Source organism: Tachypleus tridentatus, chromosome 6 (assembly GCF_004210375.1).
Source record: "Tachypleus tridentatus isolate NWPU-2018 chromosome 6, ASM421037v1, whole genome shotgun sequence".
In the NCBI taxonomy this organism is placed as follows: domain Eukaryota; kingdom Metazoa; phylum Arthropoda; class Merostomata; order Xiphosura; family Limulidae; genus Tachypleus; species Tachypleus tridentatus.
The window spans coordinates 140,481,781-140,502,553 of record NC_134830.1 but is presented as its reverse complement, the minus strand read 5'-3'; the positions used below and the strand labels follow the sequence as shown (position 1 = coordinate 140,502,553).

Below are 20,773 nucleotides of genomic sequence, written 5' to 3'. Positions count from 1 at the left end.
TTATGGTTTAAGTAGGTGACTAGTTATTACTATCAACTTGATGTCATAATTTTGATTTTAATACATTAATAACACTAGTCTTTGTGTTTTCATATTTATATTAATCAGTTTTACATTAATTCTGAATGACAGTGAAATTAATTAAAAAGGCAACAAGCTAGTTCTCATAAAATAAGAGTTTCTATGCTTAGTGGTAACTCTAATAGATCAGGGCAAGAAGTTACCTTCCTAACACAAAGAAAAATGTTGGTAGAAAATATGTCGCAAATTATAAGAAAATGTTATCTTACATACATGTCATTCACAAAGACTATAATGGTTTAAGTAGGTGACCAGTTATTACTATCAACTTGATGTCATAATTTTGATTTTAATACATTAATAACACTATTTTTGTGTTTTCATATAAAATAAGAGTTTCTATGCTTAGTGGTAACTCTCTAATAGATCAGGGCAAGAAGTTACCTTCCTAAAACAAAGAAAAATGTTGGTAGAAAATATGTCGCAAATTATAAGAAAATGTTATCTTAATAATGTGATGTTACATACATGTTAGGGGAATTTAGTACTGACCATAGAATAGGTCCCTAGCTTACTTGTATGTAATTCAGGTAGCATGGCTCTGTCCCTAACTCCAAACCACCAGGTCTTGGTAAGCAACTCCTTGTATTATTGTGGATCAGCACTTCTCTAACACCAAGTATCTGGTGTAAATAAATGATTTTAATACAATCACTTCTAGTTACTACAAAATAATAAATGTAAAGAAGGTCGCTGCAGGATATAAATATATTAGTACCTTCCCTTAAAAGAAACCAGGACACCTGATCACGATATTTGTCTTGAAAACACAAAACGGTAATTCTTCCTTTTCCTTTTATTTCAAAGAACATGATGCAAGACATCTATACTATCACCTAAACGTGGACGGAAATTGAAAGTCAAGTGGAATTGCTCAGGTTGACCGAAGCTCTTCTTAAAGGTTACAAAGCAAGAAATGAACATTAAAGCTGTTTATATTAATTCTTCATCCATTCTCTGACCTCATTAAACAGATCAAATAAATTTTCCTACAGTTTTCTTATATCACATTTCATGAGTTAATAGTGTTTGATCCCTAAATTAACAAAATATTACATATATATCATAAAATAGTATTTACAAAAGGTTTACATATCCTTTATACGATACAAGTCTGGCTGTCAAACTGATACAATATTTAATTTGGTAGTTATTACAGTATTCCTAGAATATCCATATTCTAGGAATAAACACAATTATTCTTCATTGATTATTTGTTAGCACAAATAAAACTACTGAGCAGTCTTATTGTAACCCAATATTTATACACTATACCCAACTTACAGTGACTACACTATGACTAAAACCATAAGAACAACTACTAAAACTTCTTTAAACTGTTACACCACATTAGTTTTATTCATTGATATGGAAACTGACATTTTATTATAAATAAATTCCAATCTTTATAACATCACTGATCTAATAGAATTATGAAACAAAATATCTTTCCCAAAATACATTTAAAATATTTTCTTAATAATATATACAGAAAATACAAGGAAATCCATAAGATCAAACTGTTAAACCACAACCAATCAACATTACTGTTTTATGAAGTATTTCTACATGCTGCTATTCAAAACTAAGAACATAGACCTGTATAATAACACTGCTCCCCCCTGAGGATACTTAGTATTTCTGATTAGATAAAACTTGTCACATAAGTTCTTCTGACACGTGTATCTATTGTACCAACATGAAATAGTTCACAAACATAATAAAATATAAAAATGAGAAGGTTTGTACCTTCTATCAGTGATTAAAACACACACATTAAAACCCTATCATTGATCCATCTTTTCTGTAATCAACATTGGCAGAGAGTTTACCATCTGACTGTTTAACAATTTGTTGGATTTGAGTTGCTTTACTGTCCAAAGCAGTCTTATGTCCAAGTCTAGTCAATCCATCCAAGTAAATCTATAAAAAACGAAAAACAGTTAATAACTGATAAAATATACATTTTCAACTAAAACAAAAACTAGAATAATTCAAAATATTGTTAAAACTAATTACTACACCAGCCAGAAAAACTTGGCACACAAATACTACCACCCAGAACTCTAAATGTTTGATCTTTATAAAATAGAAAAGTTAAAAGTATAAATTGTGTTTATTTAGAGAGTGGTTGTATTCTTTCAAACTTATAATGTTTCAGATATCGTACCATTCATGAAAGATATTTCTTTAACAAACATTTCTGGTATATAAATTACACACAACTGAAATATAGAAAATTAATGCACATAAACCACTGATCTATATACATAAAAGAAATGGCAAACATTCCATACTAAATTGTATGTTTTGTTTCTTGATTTTTAATTTTGTACAAAGGGTTATCTGCACTAGCTGTCCCTAATTCAGCAGTGTAAGACTACAGGGAAGGCAGCTGGTCATCACCACCCACTGCCAATTCTTGGGCTACTGTTATCAACAAATAGTGGGATTGACAGTCACATTTTATGCCCCCACAGCAGAAAGGGTGAGCATGTTTGGTTTCGAGAGGATTCAAACCCACGTCCCTCAGACTGAGTTGAGCACACTAGCCACCCGGCCCTCACTTGAATAAAAAAACTAGTTAAACAAATTTGTGTAAAGTTGAAAAAAGCAGGTACATACTGCACTGTTGCCAGAGAGTAATTTGAAAGTTTCAAGATATTGATGAATGCTTTATGAATAATTTGACTGACTAAAACATAATTTTAGTAAGGCATAGACTGGGCAGTAAGAAGGGTTTTTACTCAGCTAACTTAAGACTCATGATCAATGATATTTGACTAATCTTATATAAGAGACAATTTTGCAACTGTCAACTTCTGGTGGTTTTTTTAAAGATGTTTTCCTATTCCCTTTTGTGTTTGAAATAATAGACATTCAGTAATTGTGAATTACATCACTTTCTATCACCATCTTTAAAATGTTCAACACCATATTGCTATGGGGTTTCTCTCTTCAAAGTTTCATAAGACCAACTAAAGTTAAATGAATAACTATTCCTCAAGAATTGTCCTTAGATCTCCTGGACATTTAGGATTACTTCTTTTAATACCATTCCAGGAGATTTCCCAAGACTAGCTAAAACCAAGGAAAATAATTTAAGTGTTCCTTCTGTTGTAGTAAAAACAATCAGTTCTAGACAATTACTGATAGCAGAACTTTTACAGCTTCAAAAGTGAATATGTGACGTCAACAGACAATCTATCCATATGTTAAATAAGACAGAATTCATAAGAAGTATTAAATCATTGTTATATCAAGAGAATCTCTAATAAGAAACACTTCTCAATTTTGTTTCTAACTCCATTATCAAAATCTTTTAAGTATAGAAAAATATCAGGTTTTAAATGAAAAATATGTTAAAAAGAAACAAAAAGTTACACAGCACAGACACTGCAGGAACACACACACCTGCTGAGAAATTAAAAAAATCAAAGAACCTAAAACACAACATACAACTGCTATCAGTTTCATTCAGAGCTTCTAAAATAATCTTGTTAGAATGCGAAACAATCTGTTTTAAATGCTTTGGAAGAAAAAAAAAAATTGTAAGATGTAATAAAAGTACAATGTAGAGAAAGAAACTAAGCAACGTTTAATTGAACTAAAGAGAGATGACGACAACCACTTACTTGAGGGAAGTGTTTCTCGTAGAATACAGTGTTAGGATAAAGTTGGTGATGTATCCTCAATGCATCTATAGCTTCTTTAATACTGTTACCCAGCCACATTGACCTAATCAGCACCTGTTGTAAACAAAACACTAGTTTTGAAAGTTTTAATTGCACCAAAACCTCACAAAACTCATCACGCAGTTGTGAAAAATTACAAACATTTAGTTAAATGTGTGCGTGCGTGCGTGCCACAGTAAATAAATACTAGAACATGTGTTAGAACTGATATTAAATTGACTCACAAATTATATTTCAATACATACATCGTTTTCCAAATGCTAAAAAACAGCTGATTTGTGTTTAAAGAAAACTTTGAATTTGATGAGTTACAATTTAGAAACTGAAAAGGAAAAAACAGAGAGACAATTTTCTTCTTCAACTGAAACATATTAATTTCTGAATAAAAAAAAAAAGATGGACAAACAAAAAGATCTAAGTTATAACAAGGGATTCCAGAATAATTAATACCAAAACAAACAGTATTTCATAAACAGAAGTTAATGACTCTTCAATGACAGATTTGAACATATAACCTTTCAACATACATTCAAAACAAGCCACAACATAGCTAACCTGAGTTATGGCTGTGATTATGCGAGAGCCACCAGAACCTCCAATAACAGTTTTAAGTCCACGAGCTTTATCTAAAATGACTGATGGACTCATAGATGACAAGGGACGTTTTCCTGGTTTTATAAAATTAGCTGGAGATGGAGGAAGTCCAAAATAATTAATCACGTTTGGTGAAGAGAAGTCGTCCATTTCATTGTTCAGAATAATTCCTGTAGACGGAGATCTTCTTTTACACCCAAAACTAAAACATATATCAGAAAAAAGAACTAAAGCATTTAACAATATTCAGATATGTGACATTCAAAGGTATAAACTAAATAAACAAAATTAGTAAATACCTAACATGCAATCTATGGAAACAAAACAGTCATTTGAAGCTAAAGATTTGGATTAACAAAAACAGATTAAAACATAGAAGTTTTATAAATTATTTAATACTTTGTATATACAAACATCTTTTATAATGTTTAACATGTTGTATAAGCATTATTTTAATATGTTGTAATGTAGCATTAGAAACATCTTTACATTGTTTAATGTTTAGAAGTTCTTTAAAATGTTTAACATGTTGTAGAACTTCTTTAAAATGTTTAACATGTTGTATGTTGTATTAGAACTTCTTTAAAATGTTTAACATCTTGTAATGTACTATTAGAAAATGTTTAACATGTTGTATGTTGTATTAGAACTTCTTTACAATGTTTAACGTGTTGTAATGTAGCATTAGAAGTTCTTTAAAATGTTTAACATCTGGTATGTTGCATTAGAAGTACTTTACATAAGATATTTTCAGCAGTTTTACAAACATTATAAAAGAAGTTTACTTTATAAATGAATATTAGACAGTTCTGCATGTTTACTATTTAAAGGTATTCTGATTAAATAGTTGTTGATCTAACTTATCTCCACTCATATGTCATGTTTGGTGACAATTAGTTCACCAATTTTAGGCAGACATAAACATGGACTTATGTCAATTAATTGTTTAGAAAATTTTCAACTCCGTTTCACAGGACATTATGAAACAAAACATCCAACCATGTCTTCCACTGATAAAATTTTGATGTTATTACTGGATCTTTCTTTTTCGATGATTTAGAGTTAAAGAATCTATTTCACAATTACTGCACGTTTCCTTTAGCATGTCTACATGAATTTCTTAAATGTTTATCAAAAACTTTTAATCCTAAAAACAAAGTAGTAATTACAATTTTTATCCATCTTTGGTTTCACACATTTTTGCCACAATTTAATCTGACTGCTTATTGGTTCTTAGTACTTACATAGCTATTAGCTCTTTACCATAAAGTCTTTACCTTGAAACATTAGTTGAAAAGTGACAAATGCTAACACACAAAAAACTATAATACACAATTATTAAATGTTATCACGATCAGTAAATGTAAGAACTAAACTGATAAATGTACTAACATTAATACACATAAAAAAGTAATTTAAAATCTATCATTTAAGCACAGCTTACTGAGTATTGATAGTGCTGGAGGCAGACACAGCATTTCCTTCACTGTCCACCACAGTTACTTGAGCTGTTCCATGATCTTCCACCCCATAAAAATCCCCACCATAGCTTTCTGGAGGAAATGTTTCTACATCAGAAATTTTCTTTCGAATGTTTTCTGCATACTTAACGGAAGTAATATCTGAAAGAACCTGAAATTGTATCCATTACTAAAGTGAGAACTCTATTCTCTGTGGATGTAAACCTCTTAGTAAAATTAAAGGTCAAACCACCCAACCAACCTTCAGGAAAAATGTCACTCTAATAATTTTGTCTACAAACAAGAGAATCATTCTTTAAAGGTTTTAAGTGAAATCTCTGACTGCTGTAACTGTTGTTAATCTGATTATATATGGATCTGCAAACCCAATTCCCTTTGTCCCATCAAATCAACTCATTCTCTTAACCCTTAAACAGTAAGAATGTTGTAGGTAGCAGCATCAACTGATGATGACCACCATTTAAGGGTTAAACATACATACCAAAACATAAACAGTGAACTACATATATCATAAATCACTTGTTTTGTTGCAGTTATGAGCAGATGTCTCTATTCTCCACACCTTTTATGTTTCCTACTTTAAATTCTTTAGTTTATACATAAATGGGATGAAAGAAGAGGATAGGTGATAACATCTCAAACTGTAAATACTCTAAACGTTACTAATTTTAGTGCTTTATATAATACATTAATTCATTCTGGTATCATTATTTTAAAAGTCCAGTACATGTTGTACTCTTTGATAAAATAAGCTTTCATCCACCAAGTTATACCTTTGTAACATTAACAATAAAGATTTTAAAAGTCCAGTACATGTTGTGGTGTGGATAAAGTAGTTTTCATCCACCAAGTTATACCTTTGTAACATTAACAAGAAAGATTTTAAAAGTCTAGTATATGTTATGGTGTGGATAAAGTAGTTTTCATCCACCAAGTTATACCCTTGTAACATTAACAAGAAAGATTTTAAAAGTCCAGTAATGTTATGGTGTGGATAAAGTAGTTTTCATCCACCAAGTTATACCTTTGTAACATTAACAATAAAGATTTTAATTTAAAAGTCCAGTAATGTTGTAGTGTTTCATAAAGTAAGTTTTCATCCACCAAGTTATACCTTTGTAACATTAACAATAAAGATTTTAAAAGTCCAGTACATGTTGTGGTGTGGATAAAGTAGTTTTCATCCACCAAGTTATACCCTTGTAACATTAACAATAAAGATTTTAAAGTCCAGTACATCCACCAAATTATACCCTTGTAACATTAACAATAAAGATGTAATGTGTGTGGATAAAGTAGTTTTCATCCACCAAGTTATACCCTTGTAACATTAACAATAAAGATTTTAAAAGTCCAGTAATGTTGTAGTGTTTCATAAAGTAAGTTTTCATCCACCAAGTTATACCTTTGTAACATTAACAATAAAGATTTTAAAAGTCCAGTACATGTTGTGGTGTGGATAAAGTAGTTTTCATCCACCAAGTTATACCCTTGTAACATTAACAAGAAAGATTTTAAAAGTCCAGTACATGTTGTGGTGTGGATAAAGTAATTTTCATCCACCAAGTTATACCCTTGTAACATTAACAAGAAAGATTTTAAAAGTCCAGTAATGTTGTGGTGTGGATAAAGTAGTTTTCATCCACCAAGTTATACCCTTGTAACATTAACAAGAAAGATTTTAAAAGTCCAGTAATGTTGTAGTGTTTCATAAAGTAAGTTTTCATCCACCAAGTTATACCCTTGTAACATTAACAAGAAAGATTTTAAAAGTCCAGTAATGTTGTAGTGTTTCATAAAGTAAGTTTTCATCCACCAAGTTATACCTTTGTAACGTTGACAAAATCTTCATCCCCTAGATATGTTCTTTCTGCATATGCATATTTAAATGCTTCTACCATTCTATGATAGGTGAGAACACTGCTCTTCACGTCCTTCACGTCGTTGTAAGTGATGTTGAACCCAGCTAGGATGTTGAGAATAAACCCAACCAATGTGCCACACCCTGGTGGAGGAACTGTATACAAAGTCTCTCCATCTCTTAGCTGAATGGGAATTGCATCTTTGACTTTTGCTTCATAATTCTTCAAATCTTCCATTGTTATGATACCTCCTGAAATCATATTTATATTTTTTAGATCAATCTCACATCTGAAAGTGAATATAACTAGGAACCTATGGCAGAAAAAAACAACATCTTAATTATGAGACAGAACTTTATGAGCTATACATGGGATTCTTTAGTATCATAGCTGTGATTAAATGTAGGTTGTGCCAAAGGTTTTCTCATTTCTTATGGTAAATACCTGCCTCACAACTTATATGCAAAAACATTTTCAAGTTTTTAACAATAAAAACCTTACTTAAAACTTATGAACAAAAATATTTGTTAGTTTAAATGTAAATACCAGACTCAAAGAATATACACAAAATCATTTTCTAGTTTTAACAATTTTTAAAGAAGTTACTGCTTATGTAGATGAAGGTAAGAGTGTAGATTTGGTGCACTTAGATTTTCAGAAGGCATTTGACAAGGTGCCACATAAAACCTTGTAAAGAAACCATCTCTATGGGTGTGGGGTTTGAGTTAACTAATTGTATAGAAGAGCAGCTGGATGGAAGAAAGCAGTGGGTTGTTGCAAATGGACTTCAATCAGACTGGATTAATGTTACAAGTGAAGTACCTCAGGGCTTAAGTCTTAGTACCTTTTCTAGTTTTGATTTACACCAATGACGTAGATGAAGGAATGGTCAATAAGTTACTTAAATTTGTTGATAATATTAAGATATTGAGTGTTACTAGGTTTGAAGAGGATGCTACTGATTTATTAAAGGATTTATATCATTTAGAAGGTTAAACAAATAAATGCATATGAGTTTTAATTACAACACATGTAAGTTAGTGCATGTCGGGTATTATTATTTGAAATACAAGTATCATTTGGATGGAATAACAGTGTCATGAAGGAAAGGAATCTTGGTGCAATAAATGATCATACTCTGAAAACCATCCAAGCAGTGTACTACTGCTAGTGATGGAGTAAATAGTACTCTGGTTTGTATCTACAGAAATACTGAATACAAGTCTAAAGAAGTTAAAATTACATTGCACATGTCACTAGTTAGGCTATGTTTGTAATACTGTGTTCAGTCTTGGGTTCCTTGCCTTATGAAAGACATCAAATTGTTAGAAATGATTCAGAGAAGAATTACCAGAATTGTGCTGGGGTGAAGGGGTTGTCATATGAAGAGAGACTGAAATCTCTGAAATTGTGTGCAGATAAAAGAAGGAAAGTTAGAGTGGGTCTGATTAATTAAAGTATTTAAGATTGTAAAAGTGCAAAAGAAAGTGAGTGTGTTGGTGTATCATATTTTTCACATTTAACTAGTAGGACTAGATGACACAAATATAAATTTTGGCAAGGTAGAAGTCATCTTCAGATAAGGCAGTTTTATTTCTTTAACAGGGTGGTTGGCCTTTGGAATGTGTCAAGATATTGTACAGGAAGTAAATTTAAATGAGTTTAAGAAAGGATTTGACAAGTATATGAATTATAAGGGCTGACCTTAAGTCACTATTTTTAAAATTTATTTATTAATAGTTTTAGTTCAGTTTAGATGACTGGACAGCCAAGATGAACCAATAAGTCCCATGTTATCCCTTAATGTTCATTTATGTTGTATGATATTTTTCAATGTAAATAACTGACTCAAAGATTATAAACAAATATTTACTAATGTTTAACTGGTTTGACTTGCTGTCATATAAACACACATAAATTCTAGTTTTTAAATGTAAATGCATTACTTGTAACCACACATACGATACATACAACCAAGAGTCAGGTGACTAAATCTCTCCATTAAAATACATTTCTGAAATAACAAAGAACTCCATACCATGAACAAATAACATTCACTCACCAAATCCTTGAATATCCTCTATAAGGTTTCTTCCAGTTTCTCCACTGTATAACTCATCAGCCCCATTCTTGGCTATCTTCTGCAATGTTACTGCCAGCATGGGCCTCTTTAATATTTCACCCTCTTTATATACATCTCCAGTTGCATTGTTAAAAAACACTTCCCTGAAAATCAATTGTTAATTTTAGATACAACTTTATAAATCAATATTTTGAAAAGTTATCTACCTAAACAAACATTTTAAAATAATAAACCAATCACCACTTTACATTAAAGTAAAGACATAGACAGAGAGATTCTCAACCAGTTAGATAAAAACTAAAGGTACTTTAACATACACACAGTTAATAGAATTCTGAAACTTTAAATTTACAAACAATATTTTACCAAGAACTCTGAAACCATAGAATTGGCTTACCTCAAAGATGGTTCTGACATGATCGTGTCTTTAAACCTCATAATCATTTTCCCTAAATGTTTTCCAACCTTGATACCATTGCGGCTCAACTTCACAGATGGTAACACAAGGTCTGACCAATTAAGCTTCCCATATCTCTGATGTGCTAGCCAATAAGCTTTCAGTTCCCCTGGAACAGCCACTGCTAAGCCTCCTATCAATAGAACAATAATACCAAAATGTTATAAGCTAATTACACTTAGTTTCATCAAAACAGATTTAAAGATAACCTTATACAATAAACATCAGCCAATCATGTCTCTACTTTAATCTTAAATGACCAATCTTAGCCAAACACATTTATGCTTTAATCTTATGTGATAAGCCTTAGCCAATCACATCTATACATTTAAGACAAAGATTAACCAATTACATCTATGATTTTGTTTTTATAGATCAATAAACTTTTCATAACAAAATCTCTTATGGTCACAAATAATAATGAAGTCTCGTTATTGAAAATGTTAAAATAAAAGAAAAACCCAATAAAATAATTTTTACTTAATGGTTAAAGAGTATTGGTAACTGAACTCAATGAAAGTACAATATGGTAATACCAGAAATAAAAAAATTAAATTATGTCATCTATACAGATAACAAACTGATACCTTATGACATAGTTCTCTTACCTACAGTAGATAAGGTATTGTTGCCTTCAAACATTCCAATCGTTGCATTTCCAGGAGCAGTTTCCCTGCCATCTATAACCTCAGTTTTTTTGTTTTACTATATAAAACAAGTAATGCTATTTACTAAACAATGGCCAAGAACCACACACACAAAGACTACAGAAGAACAGAGAGATCAAATAGTGACACAAAAATAAAGTTTGGTGTTTTTAATGCAGCTTTAGACATTATGAATTGAAACACAGACAGACAGAAGTCATTTTTGAAGAGCAAATTTAACAACTATGTGTTTAACAGTTGTTTAGCTCATAAACAGACCTCAATTTTTAGAGCAACATTAAGAATTATGTATTAAAACCATGAAACACACATGAGCTCTCAATGTAAAAAGTATATTTAGTACAATTAAGTCATGTATCACAAGTTATTTGTGCTAGAACTAACCTGATATAAACTGTCATGAACAGACCACCACCAAGTCCCATACTATGTGGATTCACGACTCCATCACAAAACAACACAGCAATAGCTCCATCAACGGCTGAGCCTCCCTTTTGAAGAATATCACTGCAATGTAACAATAAATATTACACATGGAACTACCATCTGTATATCAACAGCATGATGTAACAGTAAATATTAGTATACTACCATCTCTATATGAGCATTATGATATAACAGTGAATATTACAGTGTACTACCATCTGTATATATGAACATTATTATATAACAGTAAATATTAGAGTGTACTACAATCTGTATATCAACAGCATGATGTAACAGTAAATATTAGTATACTACCATCTCTATCTGAGCATTATGATATAACAGTGAATATTACAGTGTACTACCATCTGTATATGAAATACATAACCACAAATCACATCAATATTTCACAACATCAAACCCATGTACTGTTGCTAAATTGTATATTCTGTCACTACCTGTTGGTTAGATTGTATACTACTACTACTTGTAATTCTTGTTATACACTACTACCTGTTATTTCGGTTGTATACTGTTACAACTTGTAATTCTGGTTATACACTATTATTTGGGTCGTATACTATTGCAACTTGAAATTCTGGTTATACACTATTACCTGTTATTTGAGTTGTATACCGTTACTACTTGTAATTCCAGTTATACACTATTACCTGTTATTTGGGCTGTATACTGTTACTACTTGTAACAAATTAATTGAAACAAGACGGAAAATTATGATTTTTTCAATTTTTTGCGTTTTATTTCTGAGAATCCAAAATTACTCACAAATTAATACATGATATAACCGCCTTCATTTTTCAGAAGATCATTAATCCACTTTAGCATCGAGTCTACATATTGACTGCAATCTTTACCAATTTTTGGATTGCGGTACCACACCTAAATTATGGCCTCAATTAGCTTATCTTTCGTAGTACAGTCTTTTTTTTTAAGTCTTTCTTTACAAATTGCCCAAAGATTTTCAGTAGTATTAAGTCCAGAGAGTTTCCAGACCAGTCCAGCACCTTTATTTGCGTTGCAGTCATAAAATCTTTCACAAGTTTCGATGTGTGGCACAGAGCCAGATCTTGCTGAAAAATGCCAGATCTATCTAGAAATCTCTTTTTCAATTCTGGAACGACTCTTCTCTGCAAAACTTCATGTACTGTGGTCCTCGCATCACACCTTCTACGATATGTAAGCCTGCGATGCCATAGTAGCTGTAAAAGCCCCAAAACATCTTCTTCAAGGGATGTCTTATGAACTGACTGATGTGAAATTCTCAAAGTTTCTCACCTGGAGATCTGCAAACATGCAGACTTCTTTGACCCTGTACGAAGAAATGAGTCTCTTCACTGAATAACACCTTCCTCCATTGTTCTTGCATCCAGTTCAGACCCCACTGATACCGTTTTTCTTCATTGAGTTGGTAAGAAGTTGTTTTCTAACTGGTCTCCTTGCCCTTCTAACACAATTTCGAATGACATAATATTCCTCAAAATTTCCTCATATATCCCAAAAATAGATCAACTCTACTGCAAAACACAGCTAATGATGCCATCCATGTGAAAAAATTACCATTAAAGGAAATCAGCAAGTCCAGCAAGCCTACACCTGCTGCCATGCTGAAAATATTGTAAAATGACCATTTGTTTCAATTAATTTGCACAAGGGTGTAATTCCAGTTATACACTATTACCTGTTATTTGGATTGTACAGTATTGCTGCTTGTAATTCTGGTTACACACTACTACTTGTTATTTGGATTGTACAGTATTGCTGCTTGTAATTCTGGTTACACACTACTACTTGTTATTTGGATTGTACAGTATTGCTGCTTGTAATTCTGGTTACACACTACTACTTGTTATTTGGGTTTTGTACTGTTACTACTTGTATTTCCAGTTATACACTATATACATTATCTGTTATTCATGTAATATAATTAAGATTTAATGTGATAGTAGTCTAAAGTTTTAATGATAAAGTTACATAACTGAGTAAGTACTAATAAATAGTAACTTATAAGTGAGTAAATGTTATAGAAAGTAAACTGTATAAATATATTTACACATGCATATTAATAACAAGGAAACATTCACAAAACTATCAATATCACTTAGAAAATATATTTTTTGATCAAAAACTGAGACAAAATTGTAAAAGTAAACTTAGACAATGATATATTGTAAACAAAACTATTCAAACAAGAAACTTCAAAATGAAATTGTGTAAACAAACTATGAAAATATATTTTGACAAAAACTTTGTGTTTCTAAGACAAAAATGACTAGTTTTATTATATTTATCCCTTACTTTCCTATAGAAGCACATGGTTGAGCATCTACCAAAACAACAGCTTTCTCAAACGTTCCAAGAATAGAGAACGACACTGGGAATGATGTATCCAAGTACTTCAGTTTCTTCTCTCGTATCTTTGGTAGGCCTAGAGAGAGTGTGATGGTTATAGCAATGATAGCTATCAACAGCACCACGGTTACAATGATGCAGTCACGACGTGTGAAATAAGTTCTGCAAAGTATCATACACAATTTCTGTAAAACATCGTGCACGAGTTCTGTAAAATATCATATACACTCAAGATATGTTTAAGTAACTGGATTATGATGACTTAACACAAGCATGACAAAAAATTACAAAGTATCTATCGAGAAAACACACTGACACCTCATGAAACACAGCTAATATTTGAATAGCTAGGTAGTAAACACTTCAGTTATTGTGATAAGTTATTTCTGGAATACAAAGAATCCTAAATAATATTCTAAATGTTGCAGTTTAAGCTGAAAAATCATCTGAACAAACTGATGAAAAATTAACTCTATTTAATGTACATTACAACTATTACTAAACCTTCAGTACTGTCTTACTGATGAAGATGGAATTCAGTGATGACGAAAACACTTGTAGAGAAAATTATATATGTAAAAATGGCTGGTATTGGTAGATGAATTCTATGTAAAGAAGCAAACAACGTTTCAACCTTCTTCGGTCATCGTCAGGTTCATAAAGAAAGAAAGAGGTAACTGACCAATAGCTGACCTCATGTTTGAAGGCGGTCATGTGATTCAGTGTAGGAATGTAGGAGGTGTGTTTAGATGTTAGATATATTTATTAATATAGGTATAAAGGTGTTCCTTTGTATTGGTTTATTTTGGGCTTGAATTGTTGGATAAGTAAGGCTTCTTTAATTTTGTGTTTATGTTTGTTTCTTTATTTAGTATTTGGGTGTTTTCTATAGTTATGTTGTGTTTATTTGACATGGAGTGTTCGAAAACGTGTGAAGGTGACTTTTTATACACTTTGAATTTGGTTTTCATTTTTCTACTTGTTTCTCCAATATAGAAGTTGTGGCACAAAACTAAGGTCTATACTATGTGAAAACTACACTAACAAACACCACACCAACATTATTTATAAAATACAATGTGATAATTGCCACGACTTCTATATAGGATAAAAAAGTAGAAAAATGGAAACCAGATTCAAAGAACACAAAAGTCACCACATGTTTTCGAACACTGCAAATCAAATAAACACAACATAACTATAGAAAACACTCAAATGCTAAATAAAGAAACAAACATAAACAAATGCAAAATTAAAGAAGCCTTACATATACAACAACTCAAGCCCAACATAAACCAATATAAAGGAACACCTTCATACCTGTATTAATAAATATAATCAAACATCTAAGCATACCTTTTACATTCCTACACTCAATTACACAACCCCCTTCAAACATGTGATCAACTATCGGTCAGTTATCTCTTTCTTTTTTTGTGAACCTGACGATGACTGAAGGTCGAAACGTTGTTTGCTCCTCTACATAAAAATTTTTTTCAACCCAAAGAAGATGGAATTATTCCCAGGGTAAGAATATCTGACCTGAAATAAATATGTTTTAACAGGTTTGGAGTAATGCTTTCATTTTATTAAATTGTAGACTTAATTTCATATCAAATAATGTGAAAAATAGTGAAATTATTTGAATGCTGAATAACAAGTGAACTGAATAACCCGCAGGAATATTATATTAATAGCAAAAATATTGTGGCGCGTAAACCTATTTCATCAGAAGCTAAAAAAAAACATTAAAAAGTTTTTAACAGATGTATTACTCACTTTACAAGTTTGGTTAGTTACACAAGATGTTGTGTAGATACAGAAACAACAAGTTTAGTAATTCTTTGACTTAAGCATTAGGTAGTTAGACTAAACTATCATTCTAATCATAAGGTCATTTATCTGAAAATAGTTAGTGACTTCCTTAATTTGGAAATTTTATCATAAAAGAAAAATATGTGAAAATCAGTAATCTTTGAAAACATTCTTTTTAGAAAATGAAACAAATTGATCTTTCAGTATGAAAAACCCTTTATCAAATTATGGTTATTATGTGTCATTGTATCACTGGTAATACAGATTCCAAAACTAATCATAAAATACATCAGAAGTACTACAAAGTGAGAAGTATTTTATTTGACTTATATGAAAAATAATAATACCTTTACACTTTTTTCTATCTTTTCTTTGTGTGTGAGGACAGTTGGAATGGTGACAATAATTTTGTAACTTACATTACTGCAGACATTTTTTAAAAGAATTTCTTGTACGTTATGCTACTGTCTTTCTCTCTGGGTACCACACCCACCTATGGTGTTGGTTGTCCACTGATCTCTATCTTCCATTGCTCTTAACATTTCTACAGCACTAATCTTGGCAGTTGTTAATACCAGCATCTGACTGTCTTCCTTTTCTTTCCTGAGATTTTTCCTGTTTTAAATTTCTCCTTTTCTCACAATATTCTATAAAACTCCATTTTCTTCTTAAATTTTCCCACAACATTCATTTTGTCATGGCCTTCTTTAGAATGACTTCATTATTTTTATATGTGTTCCAAGATATATTAAGCACTTATCCTAGGAACCATATTTATATTGTATCAATGCATTTCTTTATTGCTGGTGATACTGTCCAACATTAAGAACCATAAAGAAGGATTGGATGAACATAGCATTCTAGAACTCTGAGCCATGTTTCAATTGTATATTTGAGTATACTACTACTATACGGACATAATTTGGAGTTTCATACTATTAAGAACCTAACAAAGGTAGGACTTTGCTACATATATAAAAAAAAAATTAATTCAAAAGTATGAACATTTTCTAGAGAGTAGATTACAAGAAAAACCTATTCATTAATTAAATAAACTTATTTTATAGAGTTAGGGTTAAAATGCCCACAGCCAACAAAGTTCTAACATCTATCTCCTCGTCTCAAAAAATCAAAGCTGATTGATGATGTGTTTTCCTCATCTATGCTCGAAAAAACAAATAAACTCACTGTAAGAATTTTTTTTTAATTCATTTGCTAAAATTTCACATCATAATACCATATTGTTTAAAATCATCGTTCGCTCTCTCTTGGGTTTTGGGTATGATATGTATGTACCATGGAGGGTCAGATACTCTTTGACTTATTCCTCCTACGTTTAAAATGATAGTGATTGTTTGTTGTGAATTTCGCGCAAAGCTACACGAGGGTTAACCGTCCCTAATTTAACAGTGTAAGACTAGAGGGAAGGCTGCTGATCATCACCACCCATTGCTAACTCTGAGGCTACTCTTTTATCAGTGAATAGTGGGACTGACAGAACCGTAATAAAACCCCCGTGGCTGAAAGGGAGAGTATGCTTGGCGTGACGGGGATTCGAACCCGCGATCCTCAGTGCTCTAACCATTTGGCCATGCCGGGCCTAAGTGTCAATGAAAATTATTATTTGTAGTATATGAAGATATGGTGTAATATATATATGCTTTTGTTTGTTTAGAATTAAGCACAAAGTTACACAATGGGTTATCTGCTATAAGTCCGCAGACATTCCGCTGTGCCACTGGGGGTCATATACATGTCTTGTTTTTGTTATGTTTTTCAGCTGTCTTGTCTATGTACAAAACATTTTGTAGTAATACAAATACTATATTTTGCATATATACGTCATTATAAAATACACAGTTTAGTTCGAACCGTGTCATACAATTAAATTATCATTATTTTTTTTTTTTTTTTACACACCCACGGTGCCCATGTCTTCAATACCAATACAGTTATTGGATATTTCGAGATAAAAATCTGAAGTTCGAATTGTTATGCCTAATCACACCAACGAGCAGTTTTTAAGTGTATCCTTCCGCTGGTCTCAATGTAGCAATAAAATGCATTTCAACATTTAGCTGACAAAACTGAACATTTAGGTCACATTATAGCTTGCTGGTTATACGAAACCACTATCACTCAAAATATTTCAGATTTCAATGTAACTGCTGTACATTTATCACTTGAGAATTGTTTGTTCAAGGATTTTGATAACAAATGCACAAACAAGAAAACAATCCAGTAGATAAAATCGGCGTGATTTTTACCGATACAATTCAACAGTGGCGCTACAAATAAGGATCCTTAAATTACACCTAAAAAACATTTTGAAATTCCCCTCCTTCCAAAATAACTGTAAATATTAAAACGTTCACGGTAGGAGAAATGGTGAAAAGAAAAATATTTTTTTCAAAATTGTCATTTTGCAAAACAATTTCAGGAAACCAGTGGGTTGGCTCTCAAATATACTGCCTATTACTTGAACTATACTGTAGTAATTTAGTTCAATCGTACTATAAGTATACAACTTAACGTTCCAAGTCTATATTTGTGAAAGTCACCCTAGAATTAGTTTGATGTTATTAAACGTTTAGTATAATGTCAATATTTTACCAACAGTATCTTACTTAGCTGTAGTAATGCGTTTAACCCTAAAATTTCGAATCGATTGTACAGAAATTGTTTTTCGGGTGATAATAACATCCATCACACGATTAAAATGCATTAAAACAACCTTTCGACAATAATTTAAAAATCAAAAATTTCGAACACGTCTTGTATGTTAGAGAAAACGTTATTTATGAATGAGTCCCAATACCCTAAAATTGTGTTAGAACTTTTGTACTGACTGCAAGTGTAAGGGTGAGATGTTTGTATTTCCTATAAACATTGATGTGGCCTAAAATAGTTTCCCGTTACATTTAAAACAATAAGAAATATGGTTGTCTTGAAAGGTTAGGATCCAGTCAAAAGGATAGAAAAACTGTCAAGCAGAAGAAATAGTAATAAAAAATGATACTTTGTTCATCTTTCGTTGTCTCAGATTGTTCAATTATTCACAGATTTGTAATGACTGATCAGACTTCATGCTCCCATTTTATTTATTTATTTGCAAGTTAGAAAATTACGCCTTGTCAAAAACAGACTACAACATTAAAAATGTGATAAAAGTGGTAGAACAACGTGTATAGCCTAAAGATCTACGGTGGATTGTAGTTACCATAATTCTTAATGACTCGACTGGTTGGAATTTTGTTTTTTGAAAAATCACTGAAAATGGGAAAAGTAACCCTTGATGGTTGTCCTTTTTCAGATTCAAAATATTTGAAACGTAAACAAGCTGTCACACGTTTCGACTTTCCTAAATCATCTTAAGGTTAACAAAGAAACGTTGTTCTCTGCTTTATTATTAAAAGTGCTAATACCCATGCCGGCCGTTCTGAGATACATTTTATTTCTTGGGGGTTTCTCTTCATAATGAAACCAATAACATTTTAATAACTTTTTTATTAAACAAACATTTTACTCGACTGGATTCAAACACAATTTTCAAACCTCGTTTCTTTAAAACTTTTTAATTGATAACTCAGAGTGAAACAACGCCAACATTTTACTTTATGAAAGTCCGCTGTTTAATAATAAAAATATTGCTACCACGTGCTTGTTTCCTCAAATTAAAATTCAGTATGATCACACAGTGTAACATGGTCTAAATGATCGCTTGTAGTGACTGAAATAATCATGAATTTCACTCTTCCACAAACGTGTTTAGAATTCACTTAAAGTTTAGTGAAGATTATTTCTAAGTTTAAAGGTCGTGAACATTCGCTGGTCATTTTAACCCGAAAAGAAAGTGGTATCACTATAGTCCCGTGGCCAAAGTCCCCTCCCCTCGATAAGGAGCGAATCAAATGGGGGTTCAGATACTTGTATAAAGTGGTAAGAGTGGCTCCCCCCCTCCCAGTCTCAATACTTTTCAGAATTGTTAGCCTGAAGATGACATAAGAAGGTCAAAACGTTGTTCTGTACTTTATTTTATTTAAAGTGCTAATACCCATACCAGCCGTCTTTAGAACACACGTTTCAGAATTGTTTTTGTCCTGCATGGTCGCGTGCATAAAGTATTTTTTTATCCCATCAGTAGGTTTGGTTTGAATTTATCGTAAAGCTACACAAGCACTATCTATGCTAGCCGTCCCTACTTTAACAACAGACTAGAAGGAAGGCAACTAGTCAACGTATTCAATTCACCGTCATCTTCTGGACTGCTCTTTTTACCAACGAAATTGGATTGATCGTCCCATAATAACATGTTCAGTGACGGGCTTCGAACCCGCGATCCTCGGATTGCGAGCCGAGTGCCTTAATCACCATCATTCAGAAATGTGTGCGCGCCATCTCTTGCAAATTTAAGAAGTAAGATTAACATTAACTTACAACTTAACTATGTTACGAGAGAAGATGGTTCTAGTTCTTAAAATAAAGCCGAGAATAAATAACCAGTAAACAGCTGATAAACTTTAACGCTTAATCATGCAATAATGTTGAATTAATCAGCACGAAAATTACAAGTTTTAAGACAACTTCACAAGGTACAGTTAAAGGTTATTTAACAAGGCCGTATGATAGTTATTACTGTTACTGGCCCGTAACAGTTTAGTGTCACGAAAAAAATTTTATATTAAGAAATGTCACTCTTGAACTTAAAATCGTTTTTCAGGTAATAATTTAGTGAAACAGCGAGATGAATTTTATTCTATAGAATGGAATGTTAATTTGCTATATACTAATAATATATTCTATACACTAATAATAATTTAGTCGTTAAACCTCGTTCCTTGATGTAACAAAAATAATGAAATGACAGATTTCTTTTGGTAAAATCCAAATCGAAGGTTTAAATTATTAACTCCTTATGACAAACCTTACTACATTATCAGGGTATTCAAAAAGAATAAAATGGTTACAAAGAGAGCGACTTTAGAAACTGCTTACCTAGGGTAATGTTCTTCTGCTTTCTCGTATTTAATACTGCCATATTTCTGTTCATCGCTATCCTGGTGATCTAATAACTTCGATTTTTCACTCATATTCAGTGACTGCTAATTAATATTAATAGCTAATGAATACACGAAGAAAGACAGCTTAAAACACGCACAGTCTCACACGTGCAATGTGTATGTATGAACGCTTTGGAAGTCATAGAGCTCGGAAGGGGGCGTCTTTCCCAAAGGCAAAATT

At 31.7% G+C, this 20,773-nt stretch overlaps 1 protein-coding gene across 1 annotated transcript; it reads right to left on the bottom strand.

Annotated features, from left to right (window-relative positions):
* Window positions 1–1,412: 1,412 nt before the first annotated feature.
* Window positions 1,413–20,751, bottom strand: LOC143251748 (scoloptoxin SSD14-like). The gene is made up of 11 exons (XM_076502992.1): window positions 20,528–20,751; window positions 13,664–13,879; window positions 11,283–11,428; window positions 10,862–10,954; window positions 10,194–10,386; window positions 9,776–9,939; window positions 7,678–7,964; window positions 5,815–6,002; window positions 4,332–4,572; window positions 3,717–3,830; window positions 1,413–2,004 (listed from the first exon to the last, which is right to left on the bottom strand). Exons 1-11 carry the CDS (start codon window positions 20,620–20,622, stop codon window positions 1,858–1,860), a joined length of 1,884 nt encoding a protein of 627 aa, XP_076359107.1. The 5' UTR covers window positions 20,623–20,751; the 3' UTR covers window positions 1,413–1,857.
* Between the last annotated feature and the right edge of the window lie 22 nt (window positions 20,752–20,773).

Excerpts from the sequence above, each read along its gene's own strand:
- LOC143251748 (XM_076502992.1), bottom strand. The coding sequence starts at position 20,622 with ATGAGTGAAAAATCGAAGTTATTAGATCACCAGGATAGCGATGAACAG. Across the intron at positions 7,965-9,775 it reads AGAGGATATTCAAGGATTTG|GAGGTATCATAACAATGGAA; the intron begins GTGAGTGAATGT and ends ATATGATTTCAG. Across the intron at positions 2,005-3,716 it reads ACGAGAAACACTTCCCTCAA|ATTTACTTGGATGGATTGAC; the intron begins GTAAGTGGTTGT and ends CGTTTTTTATAG.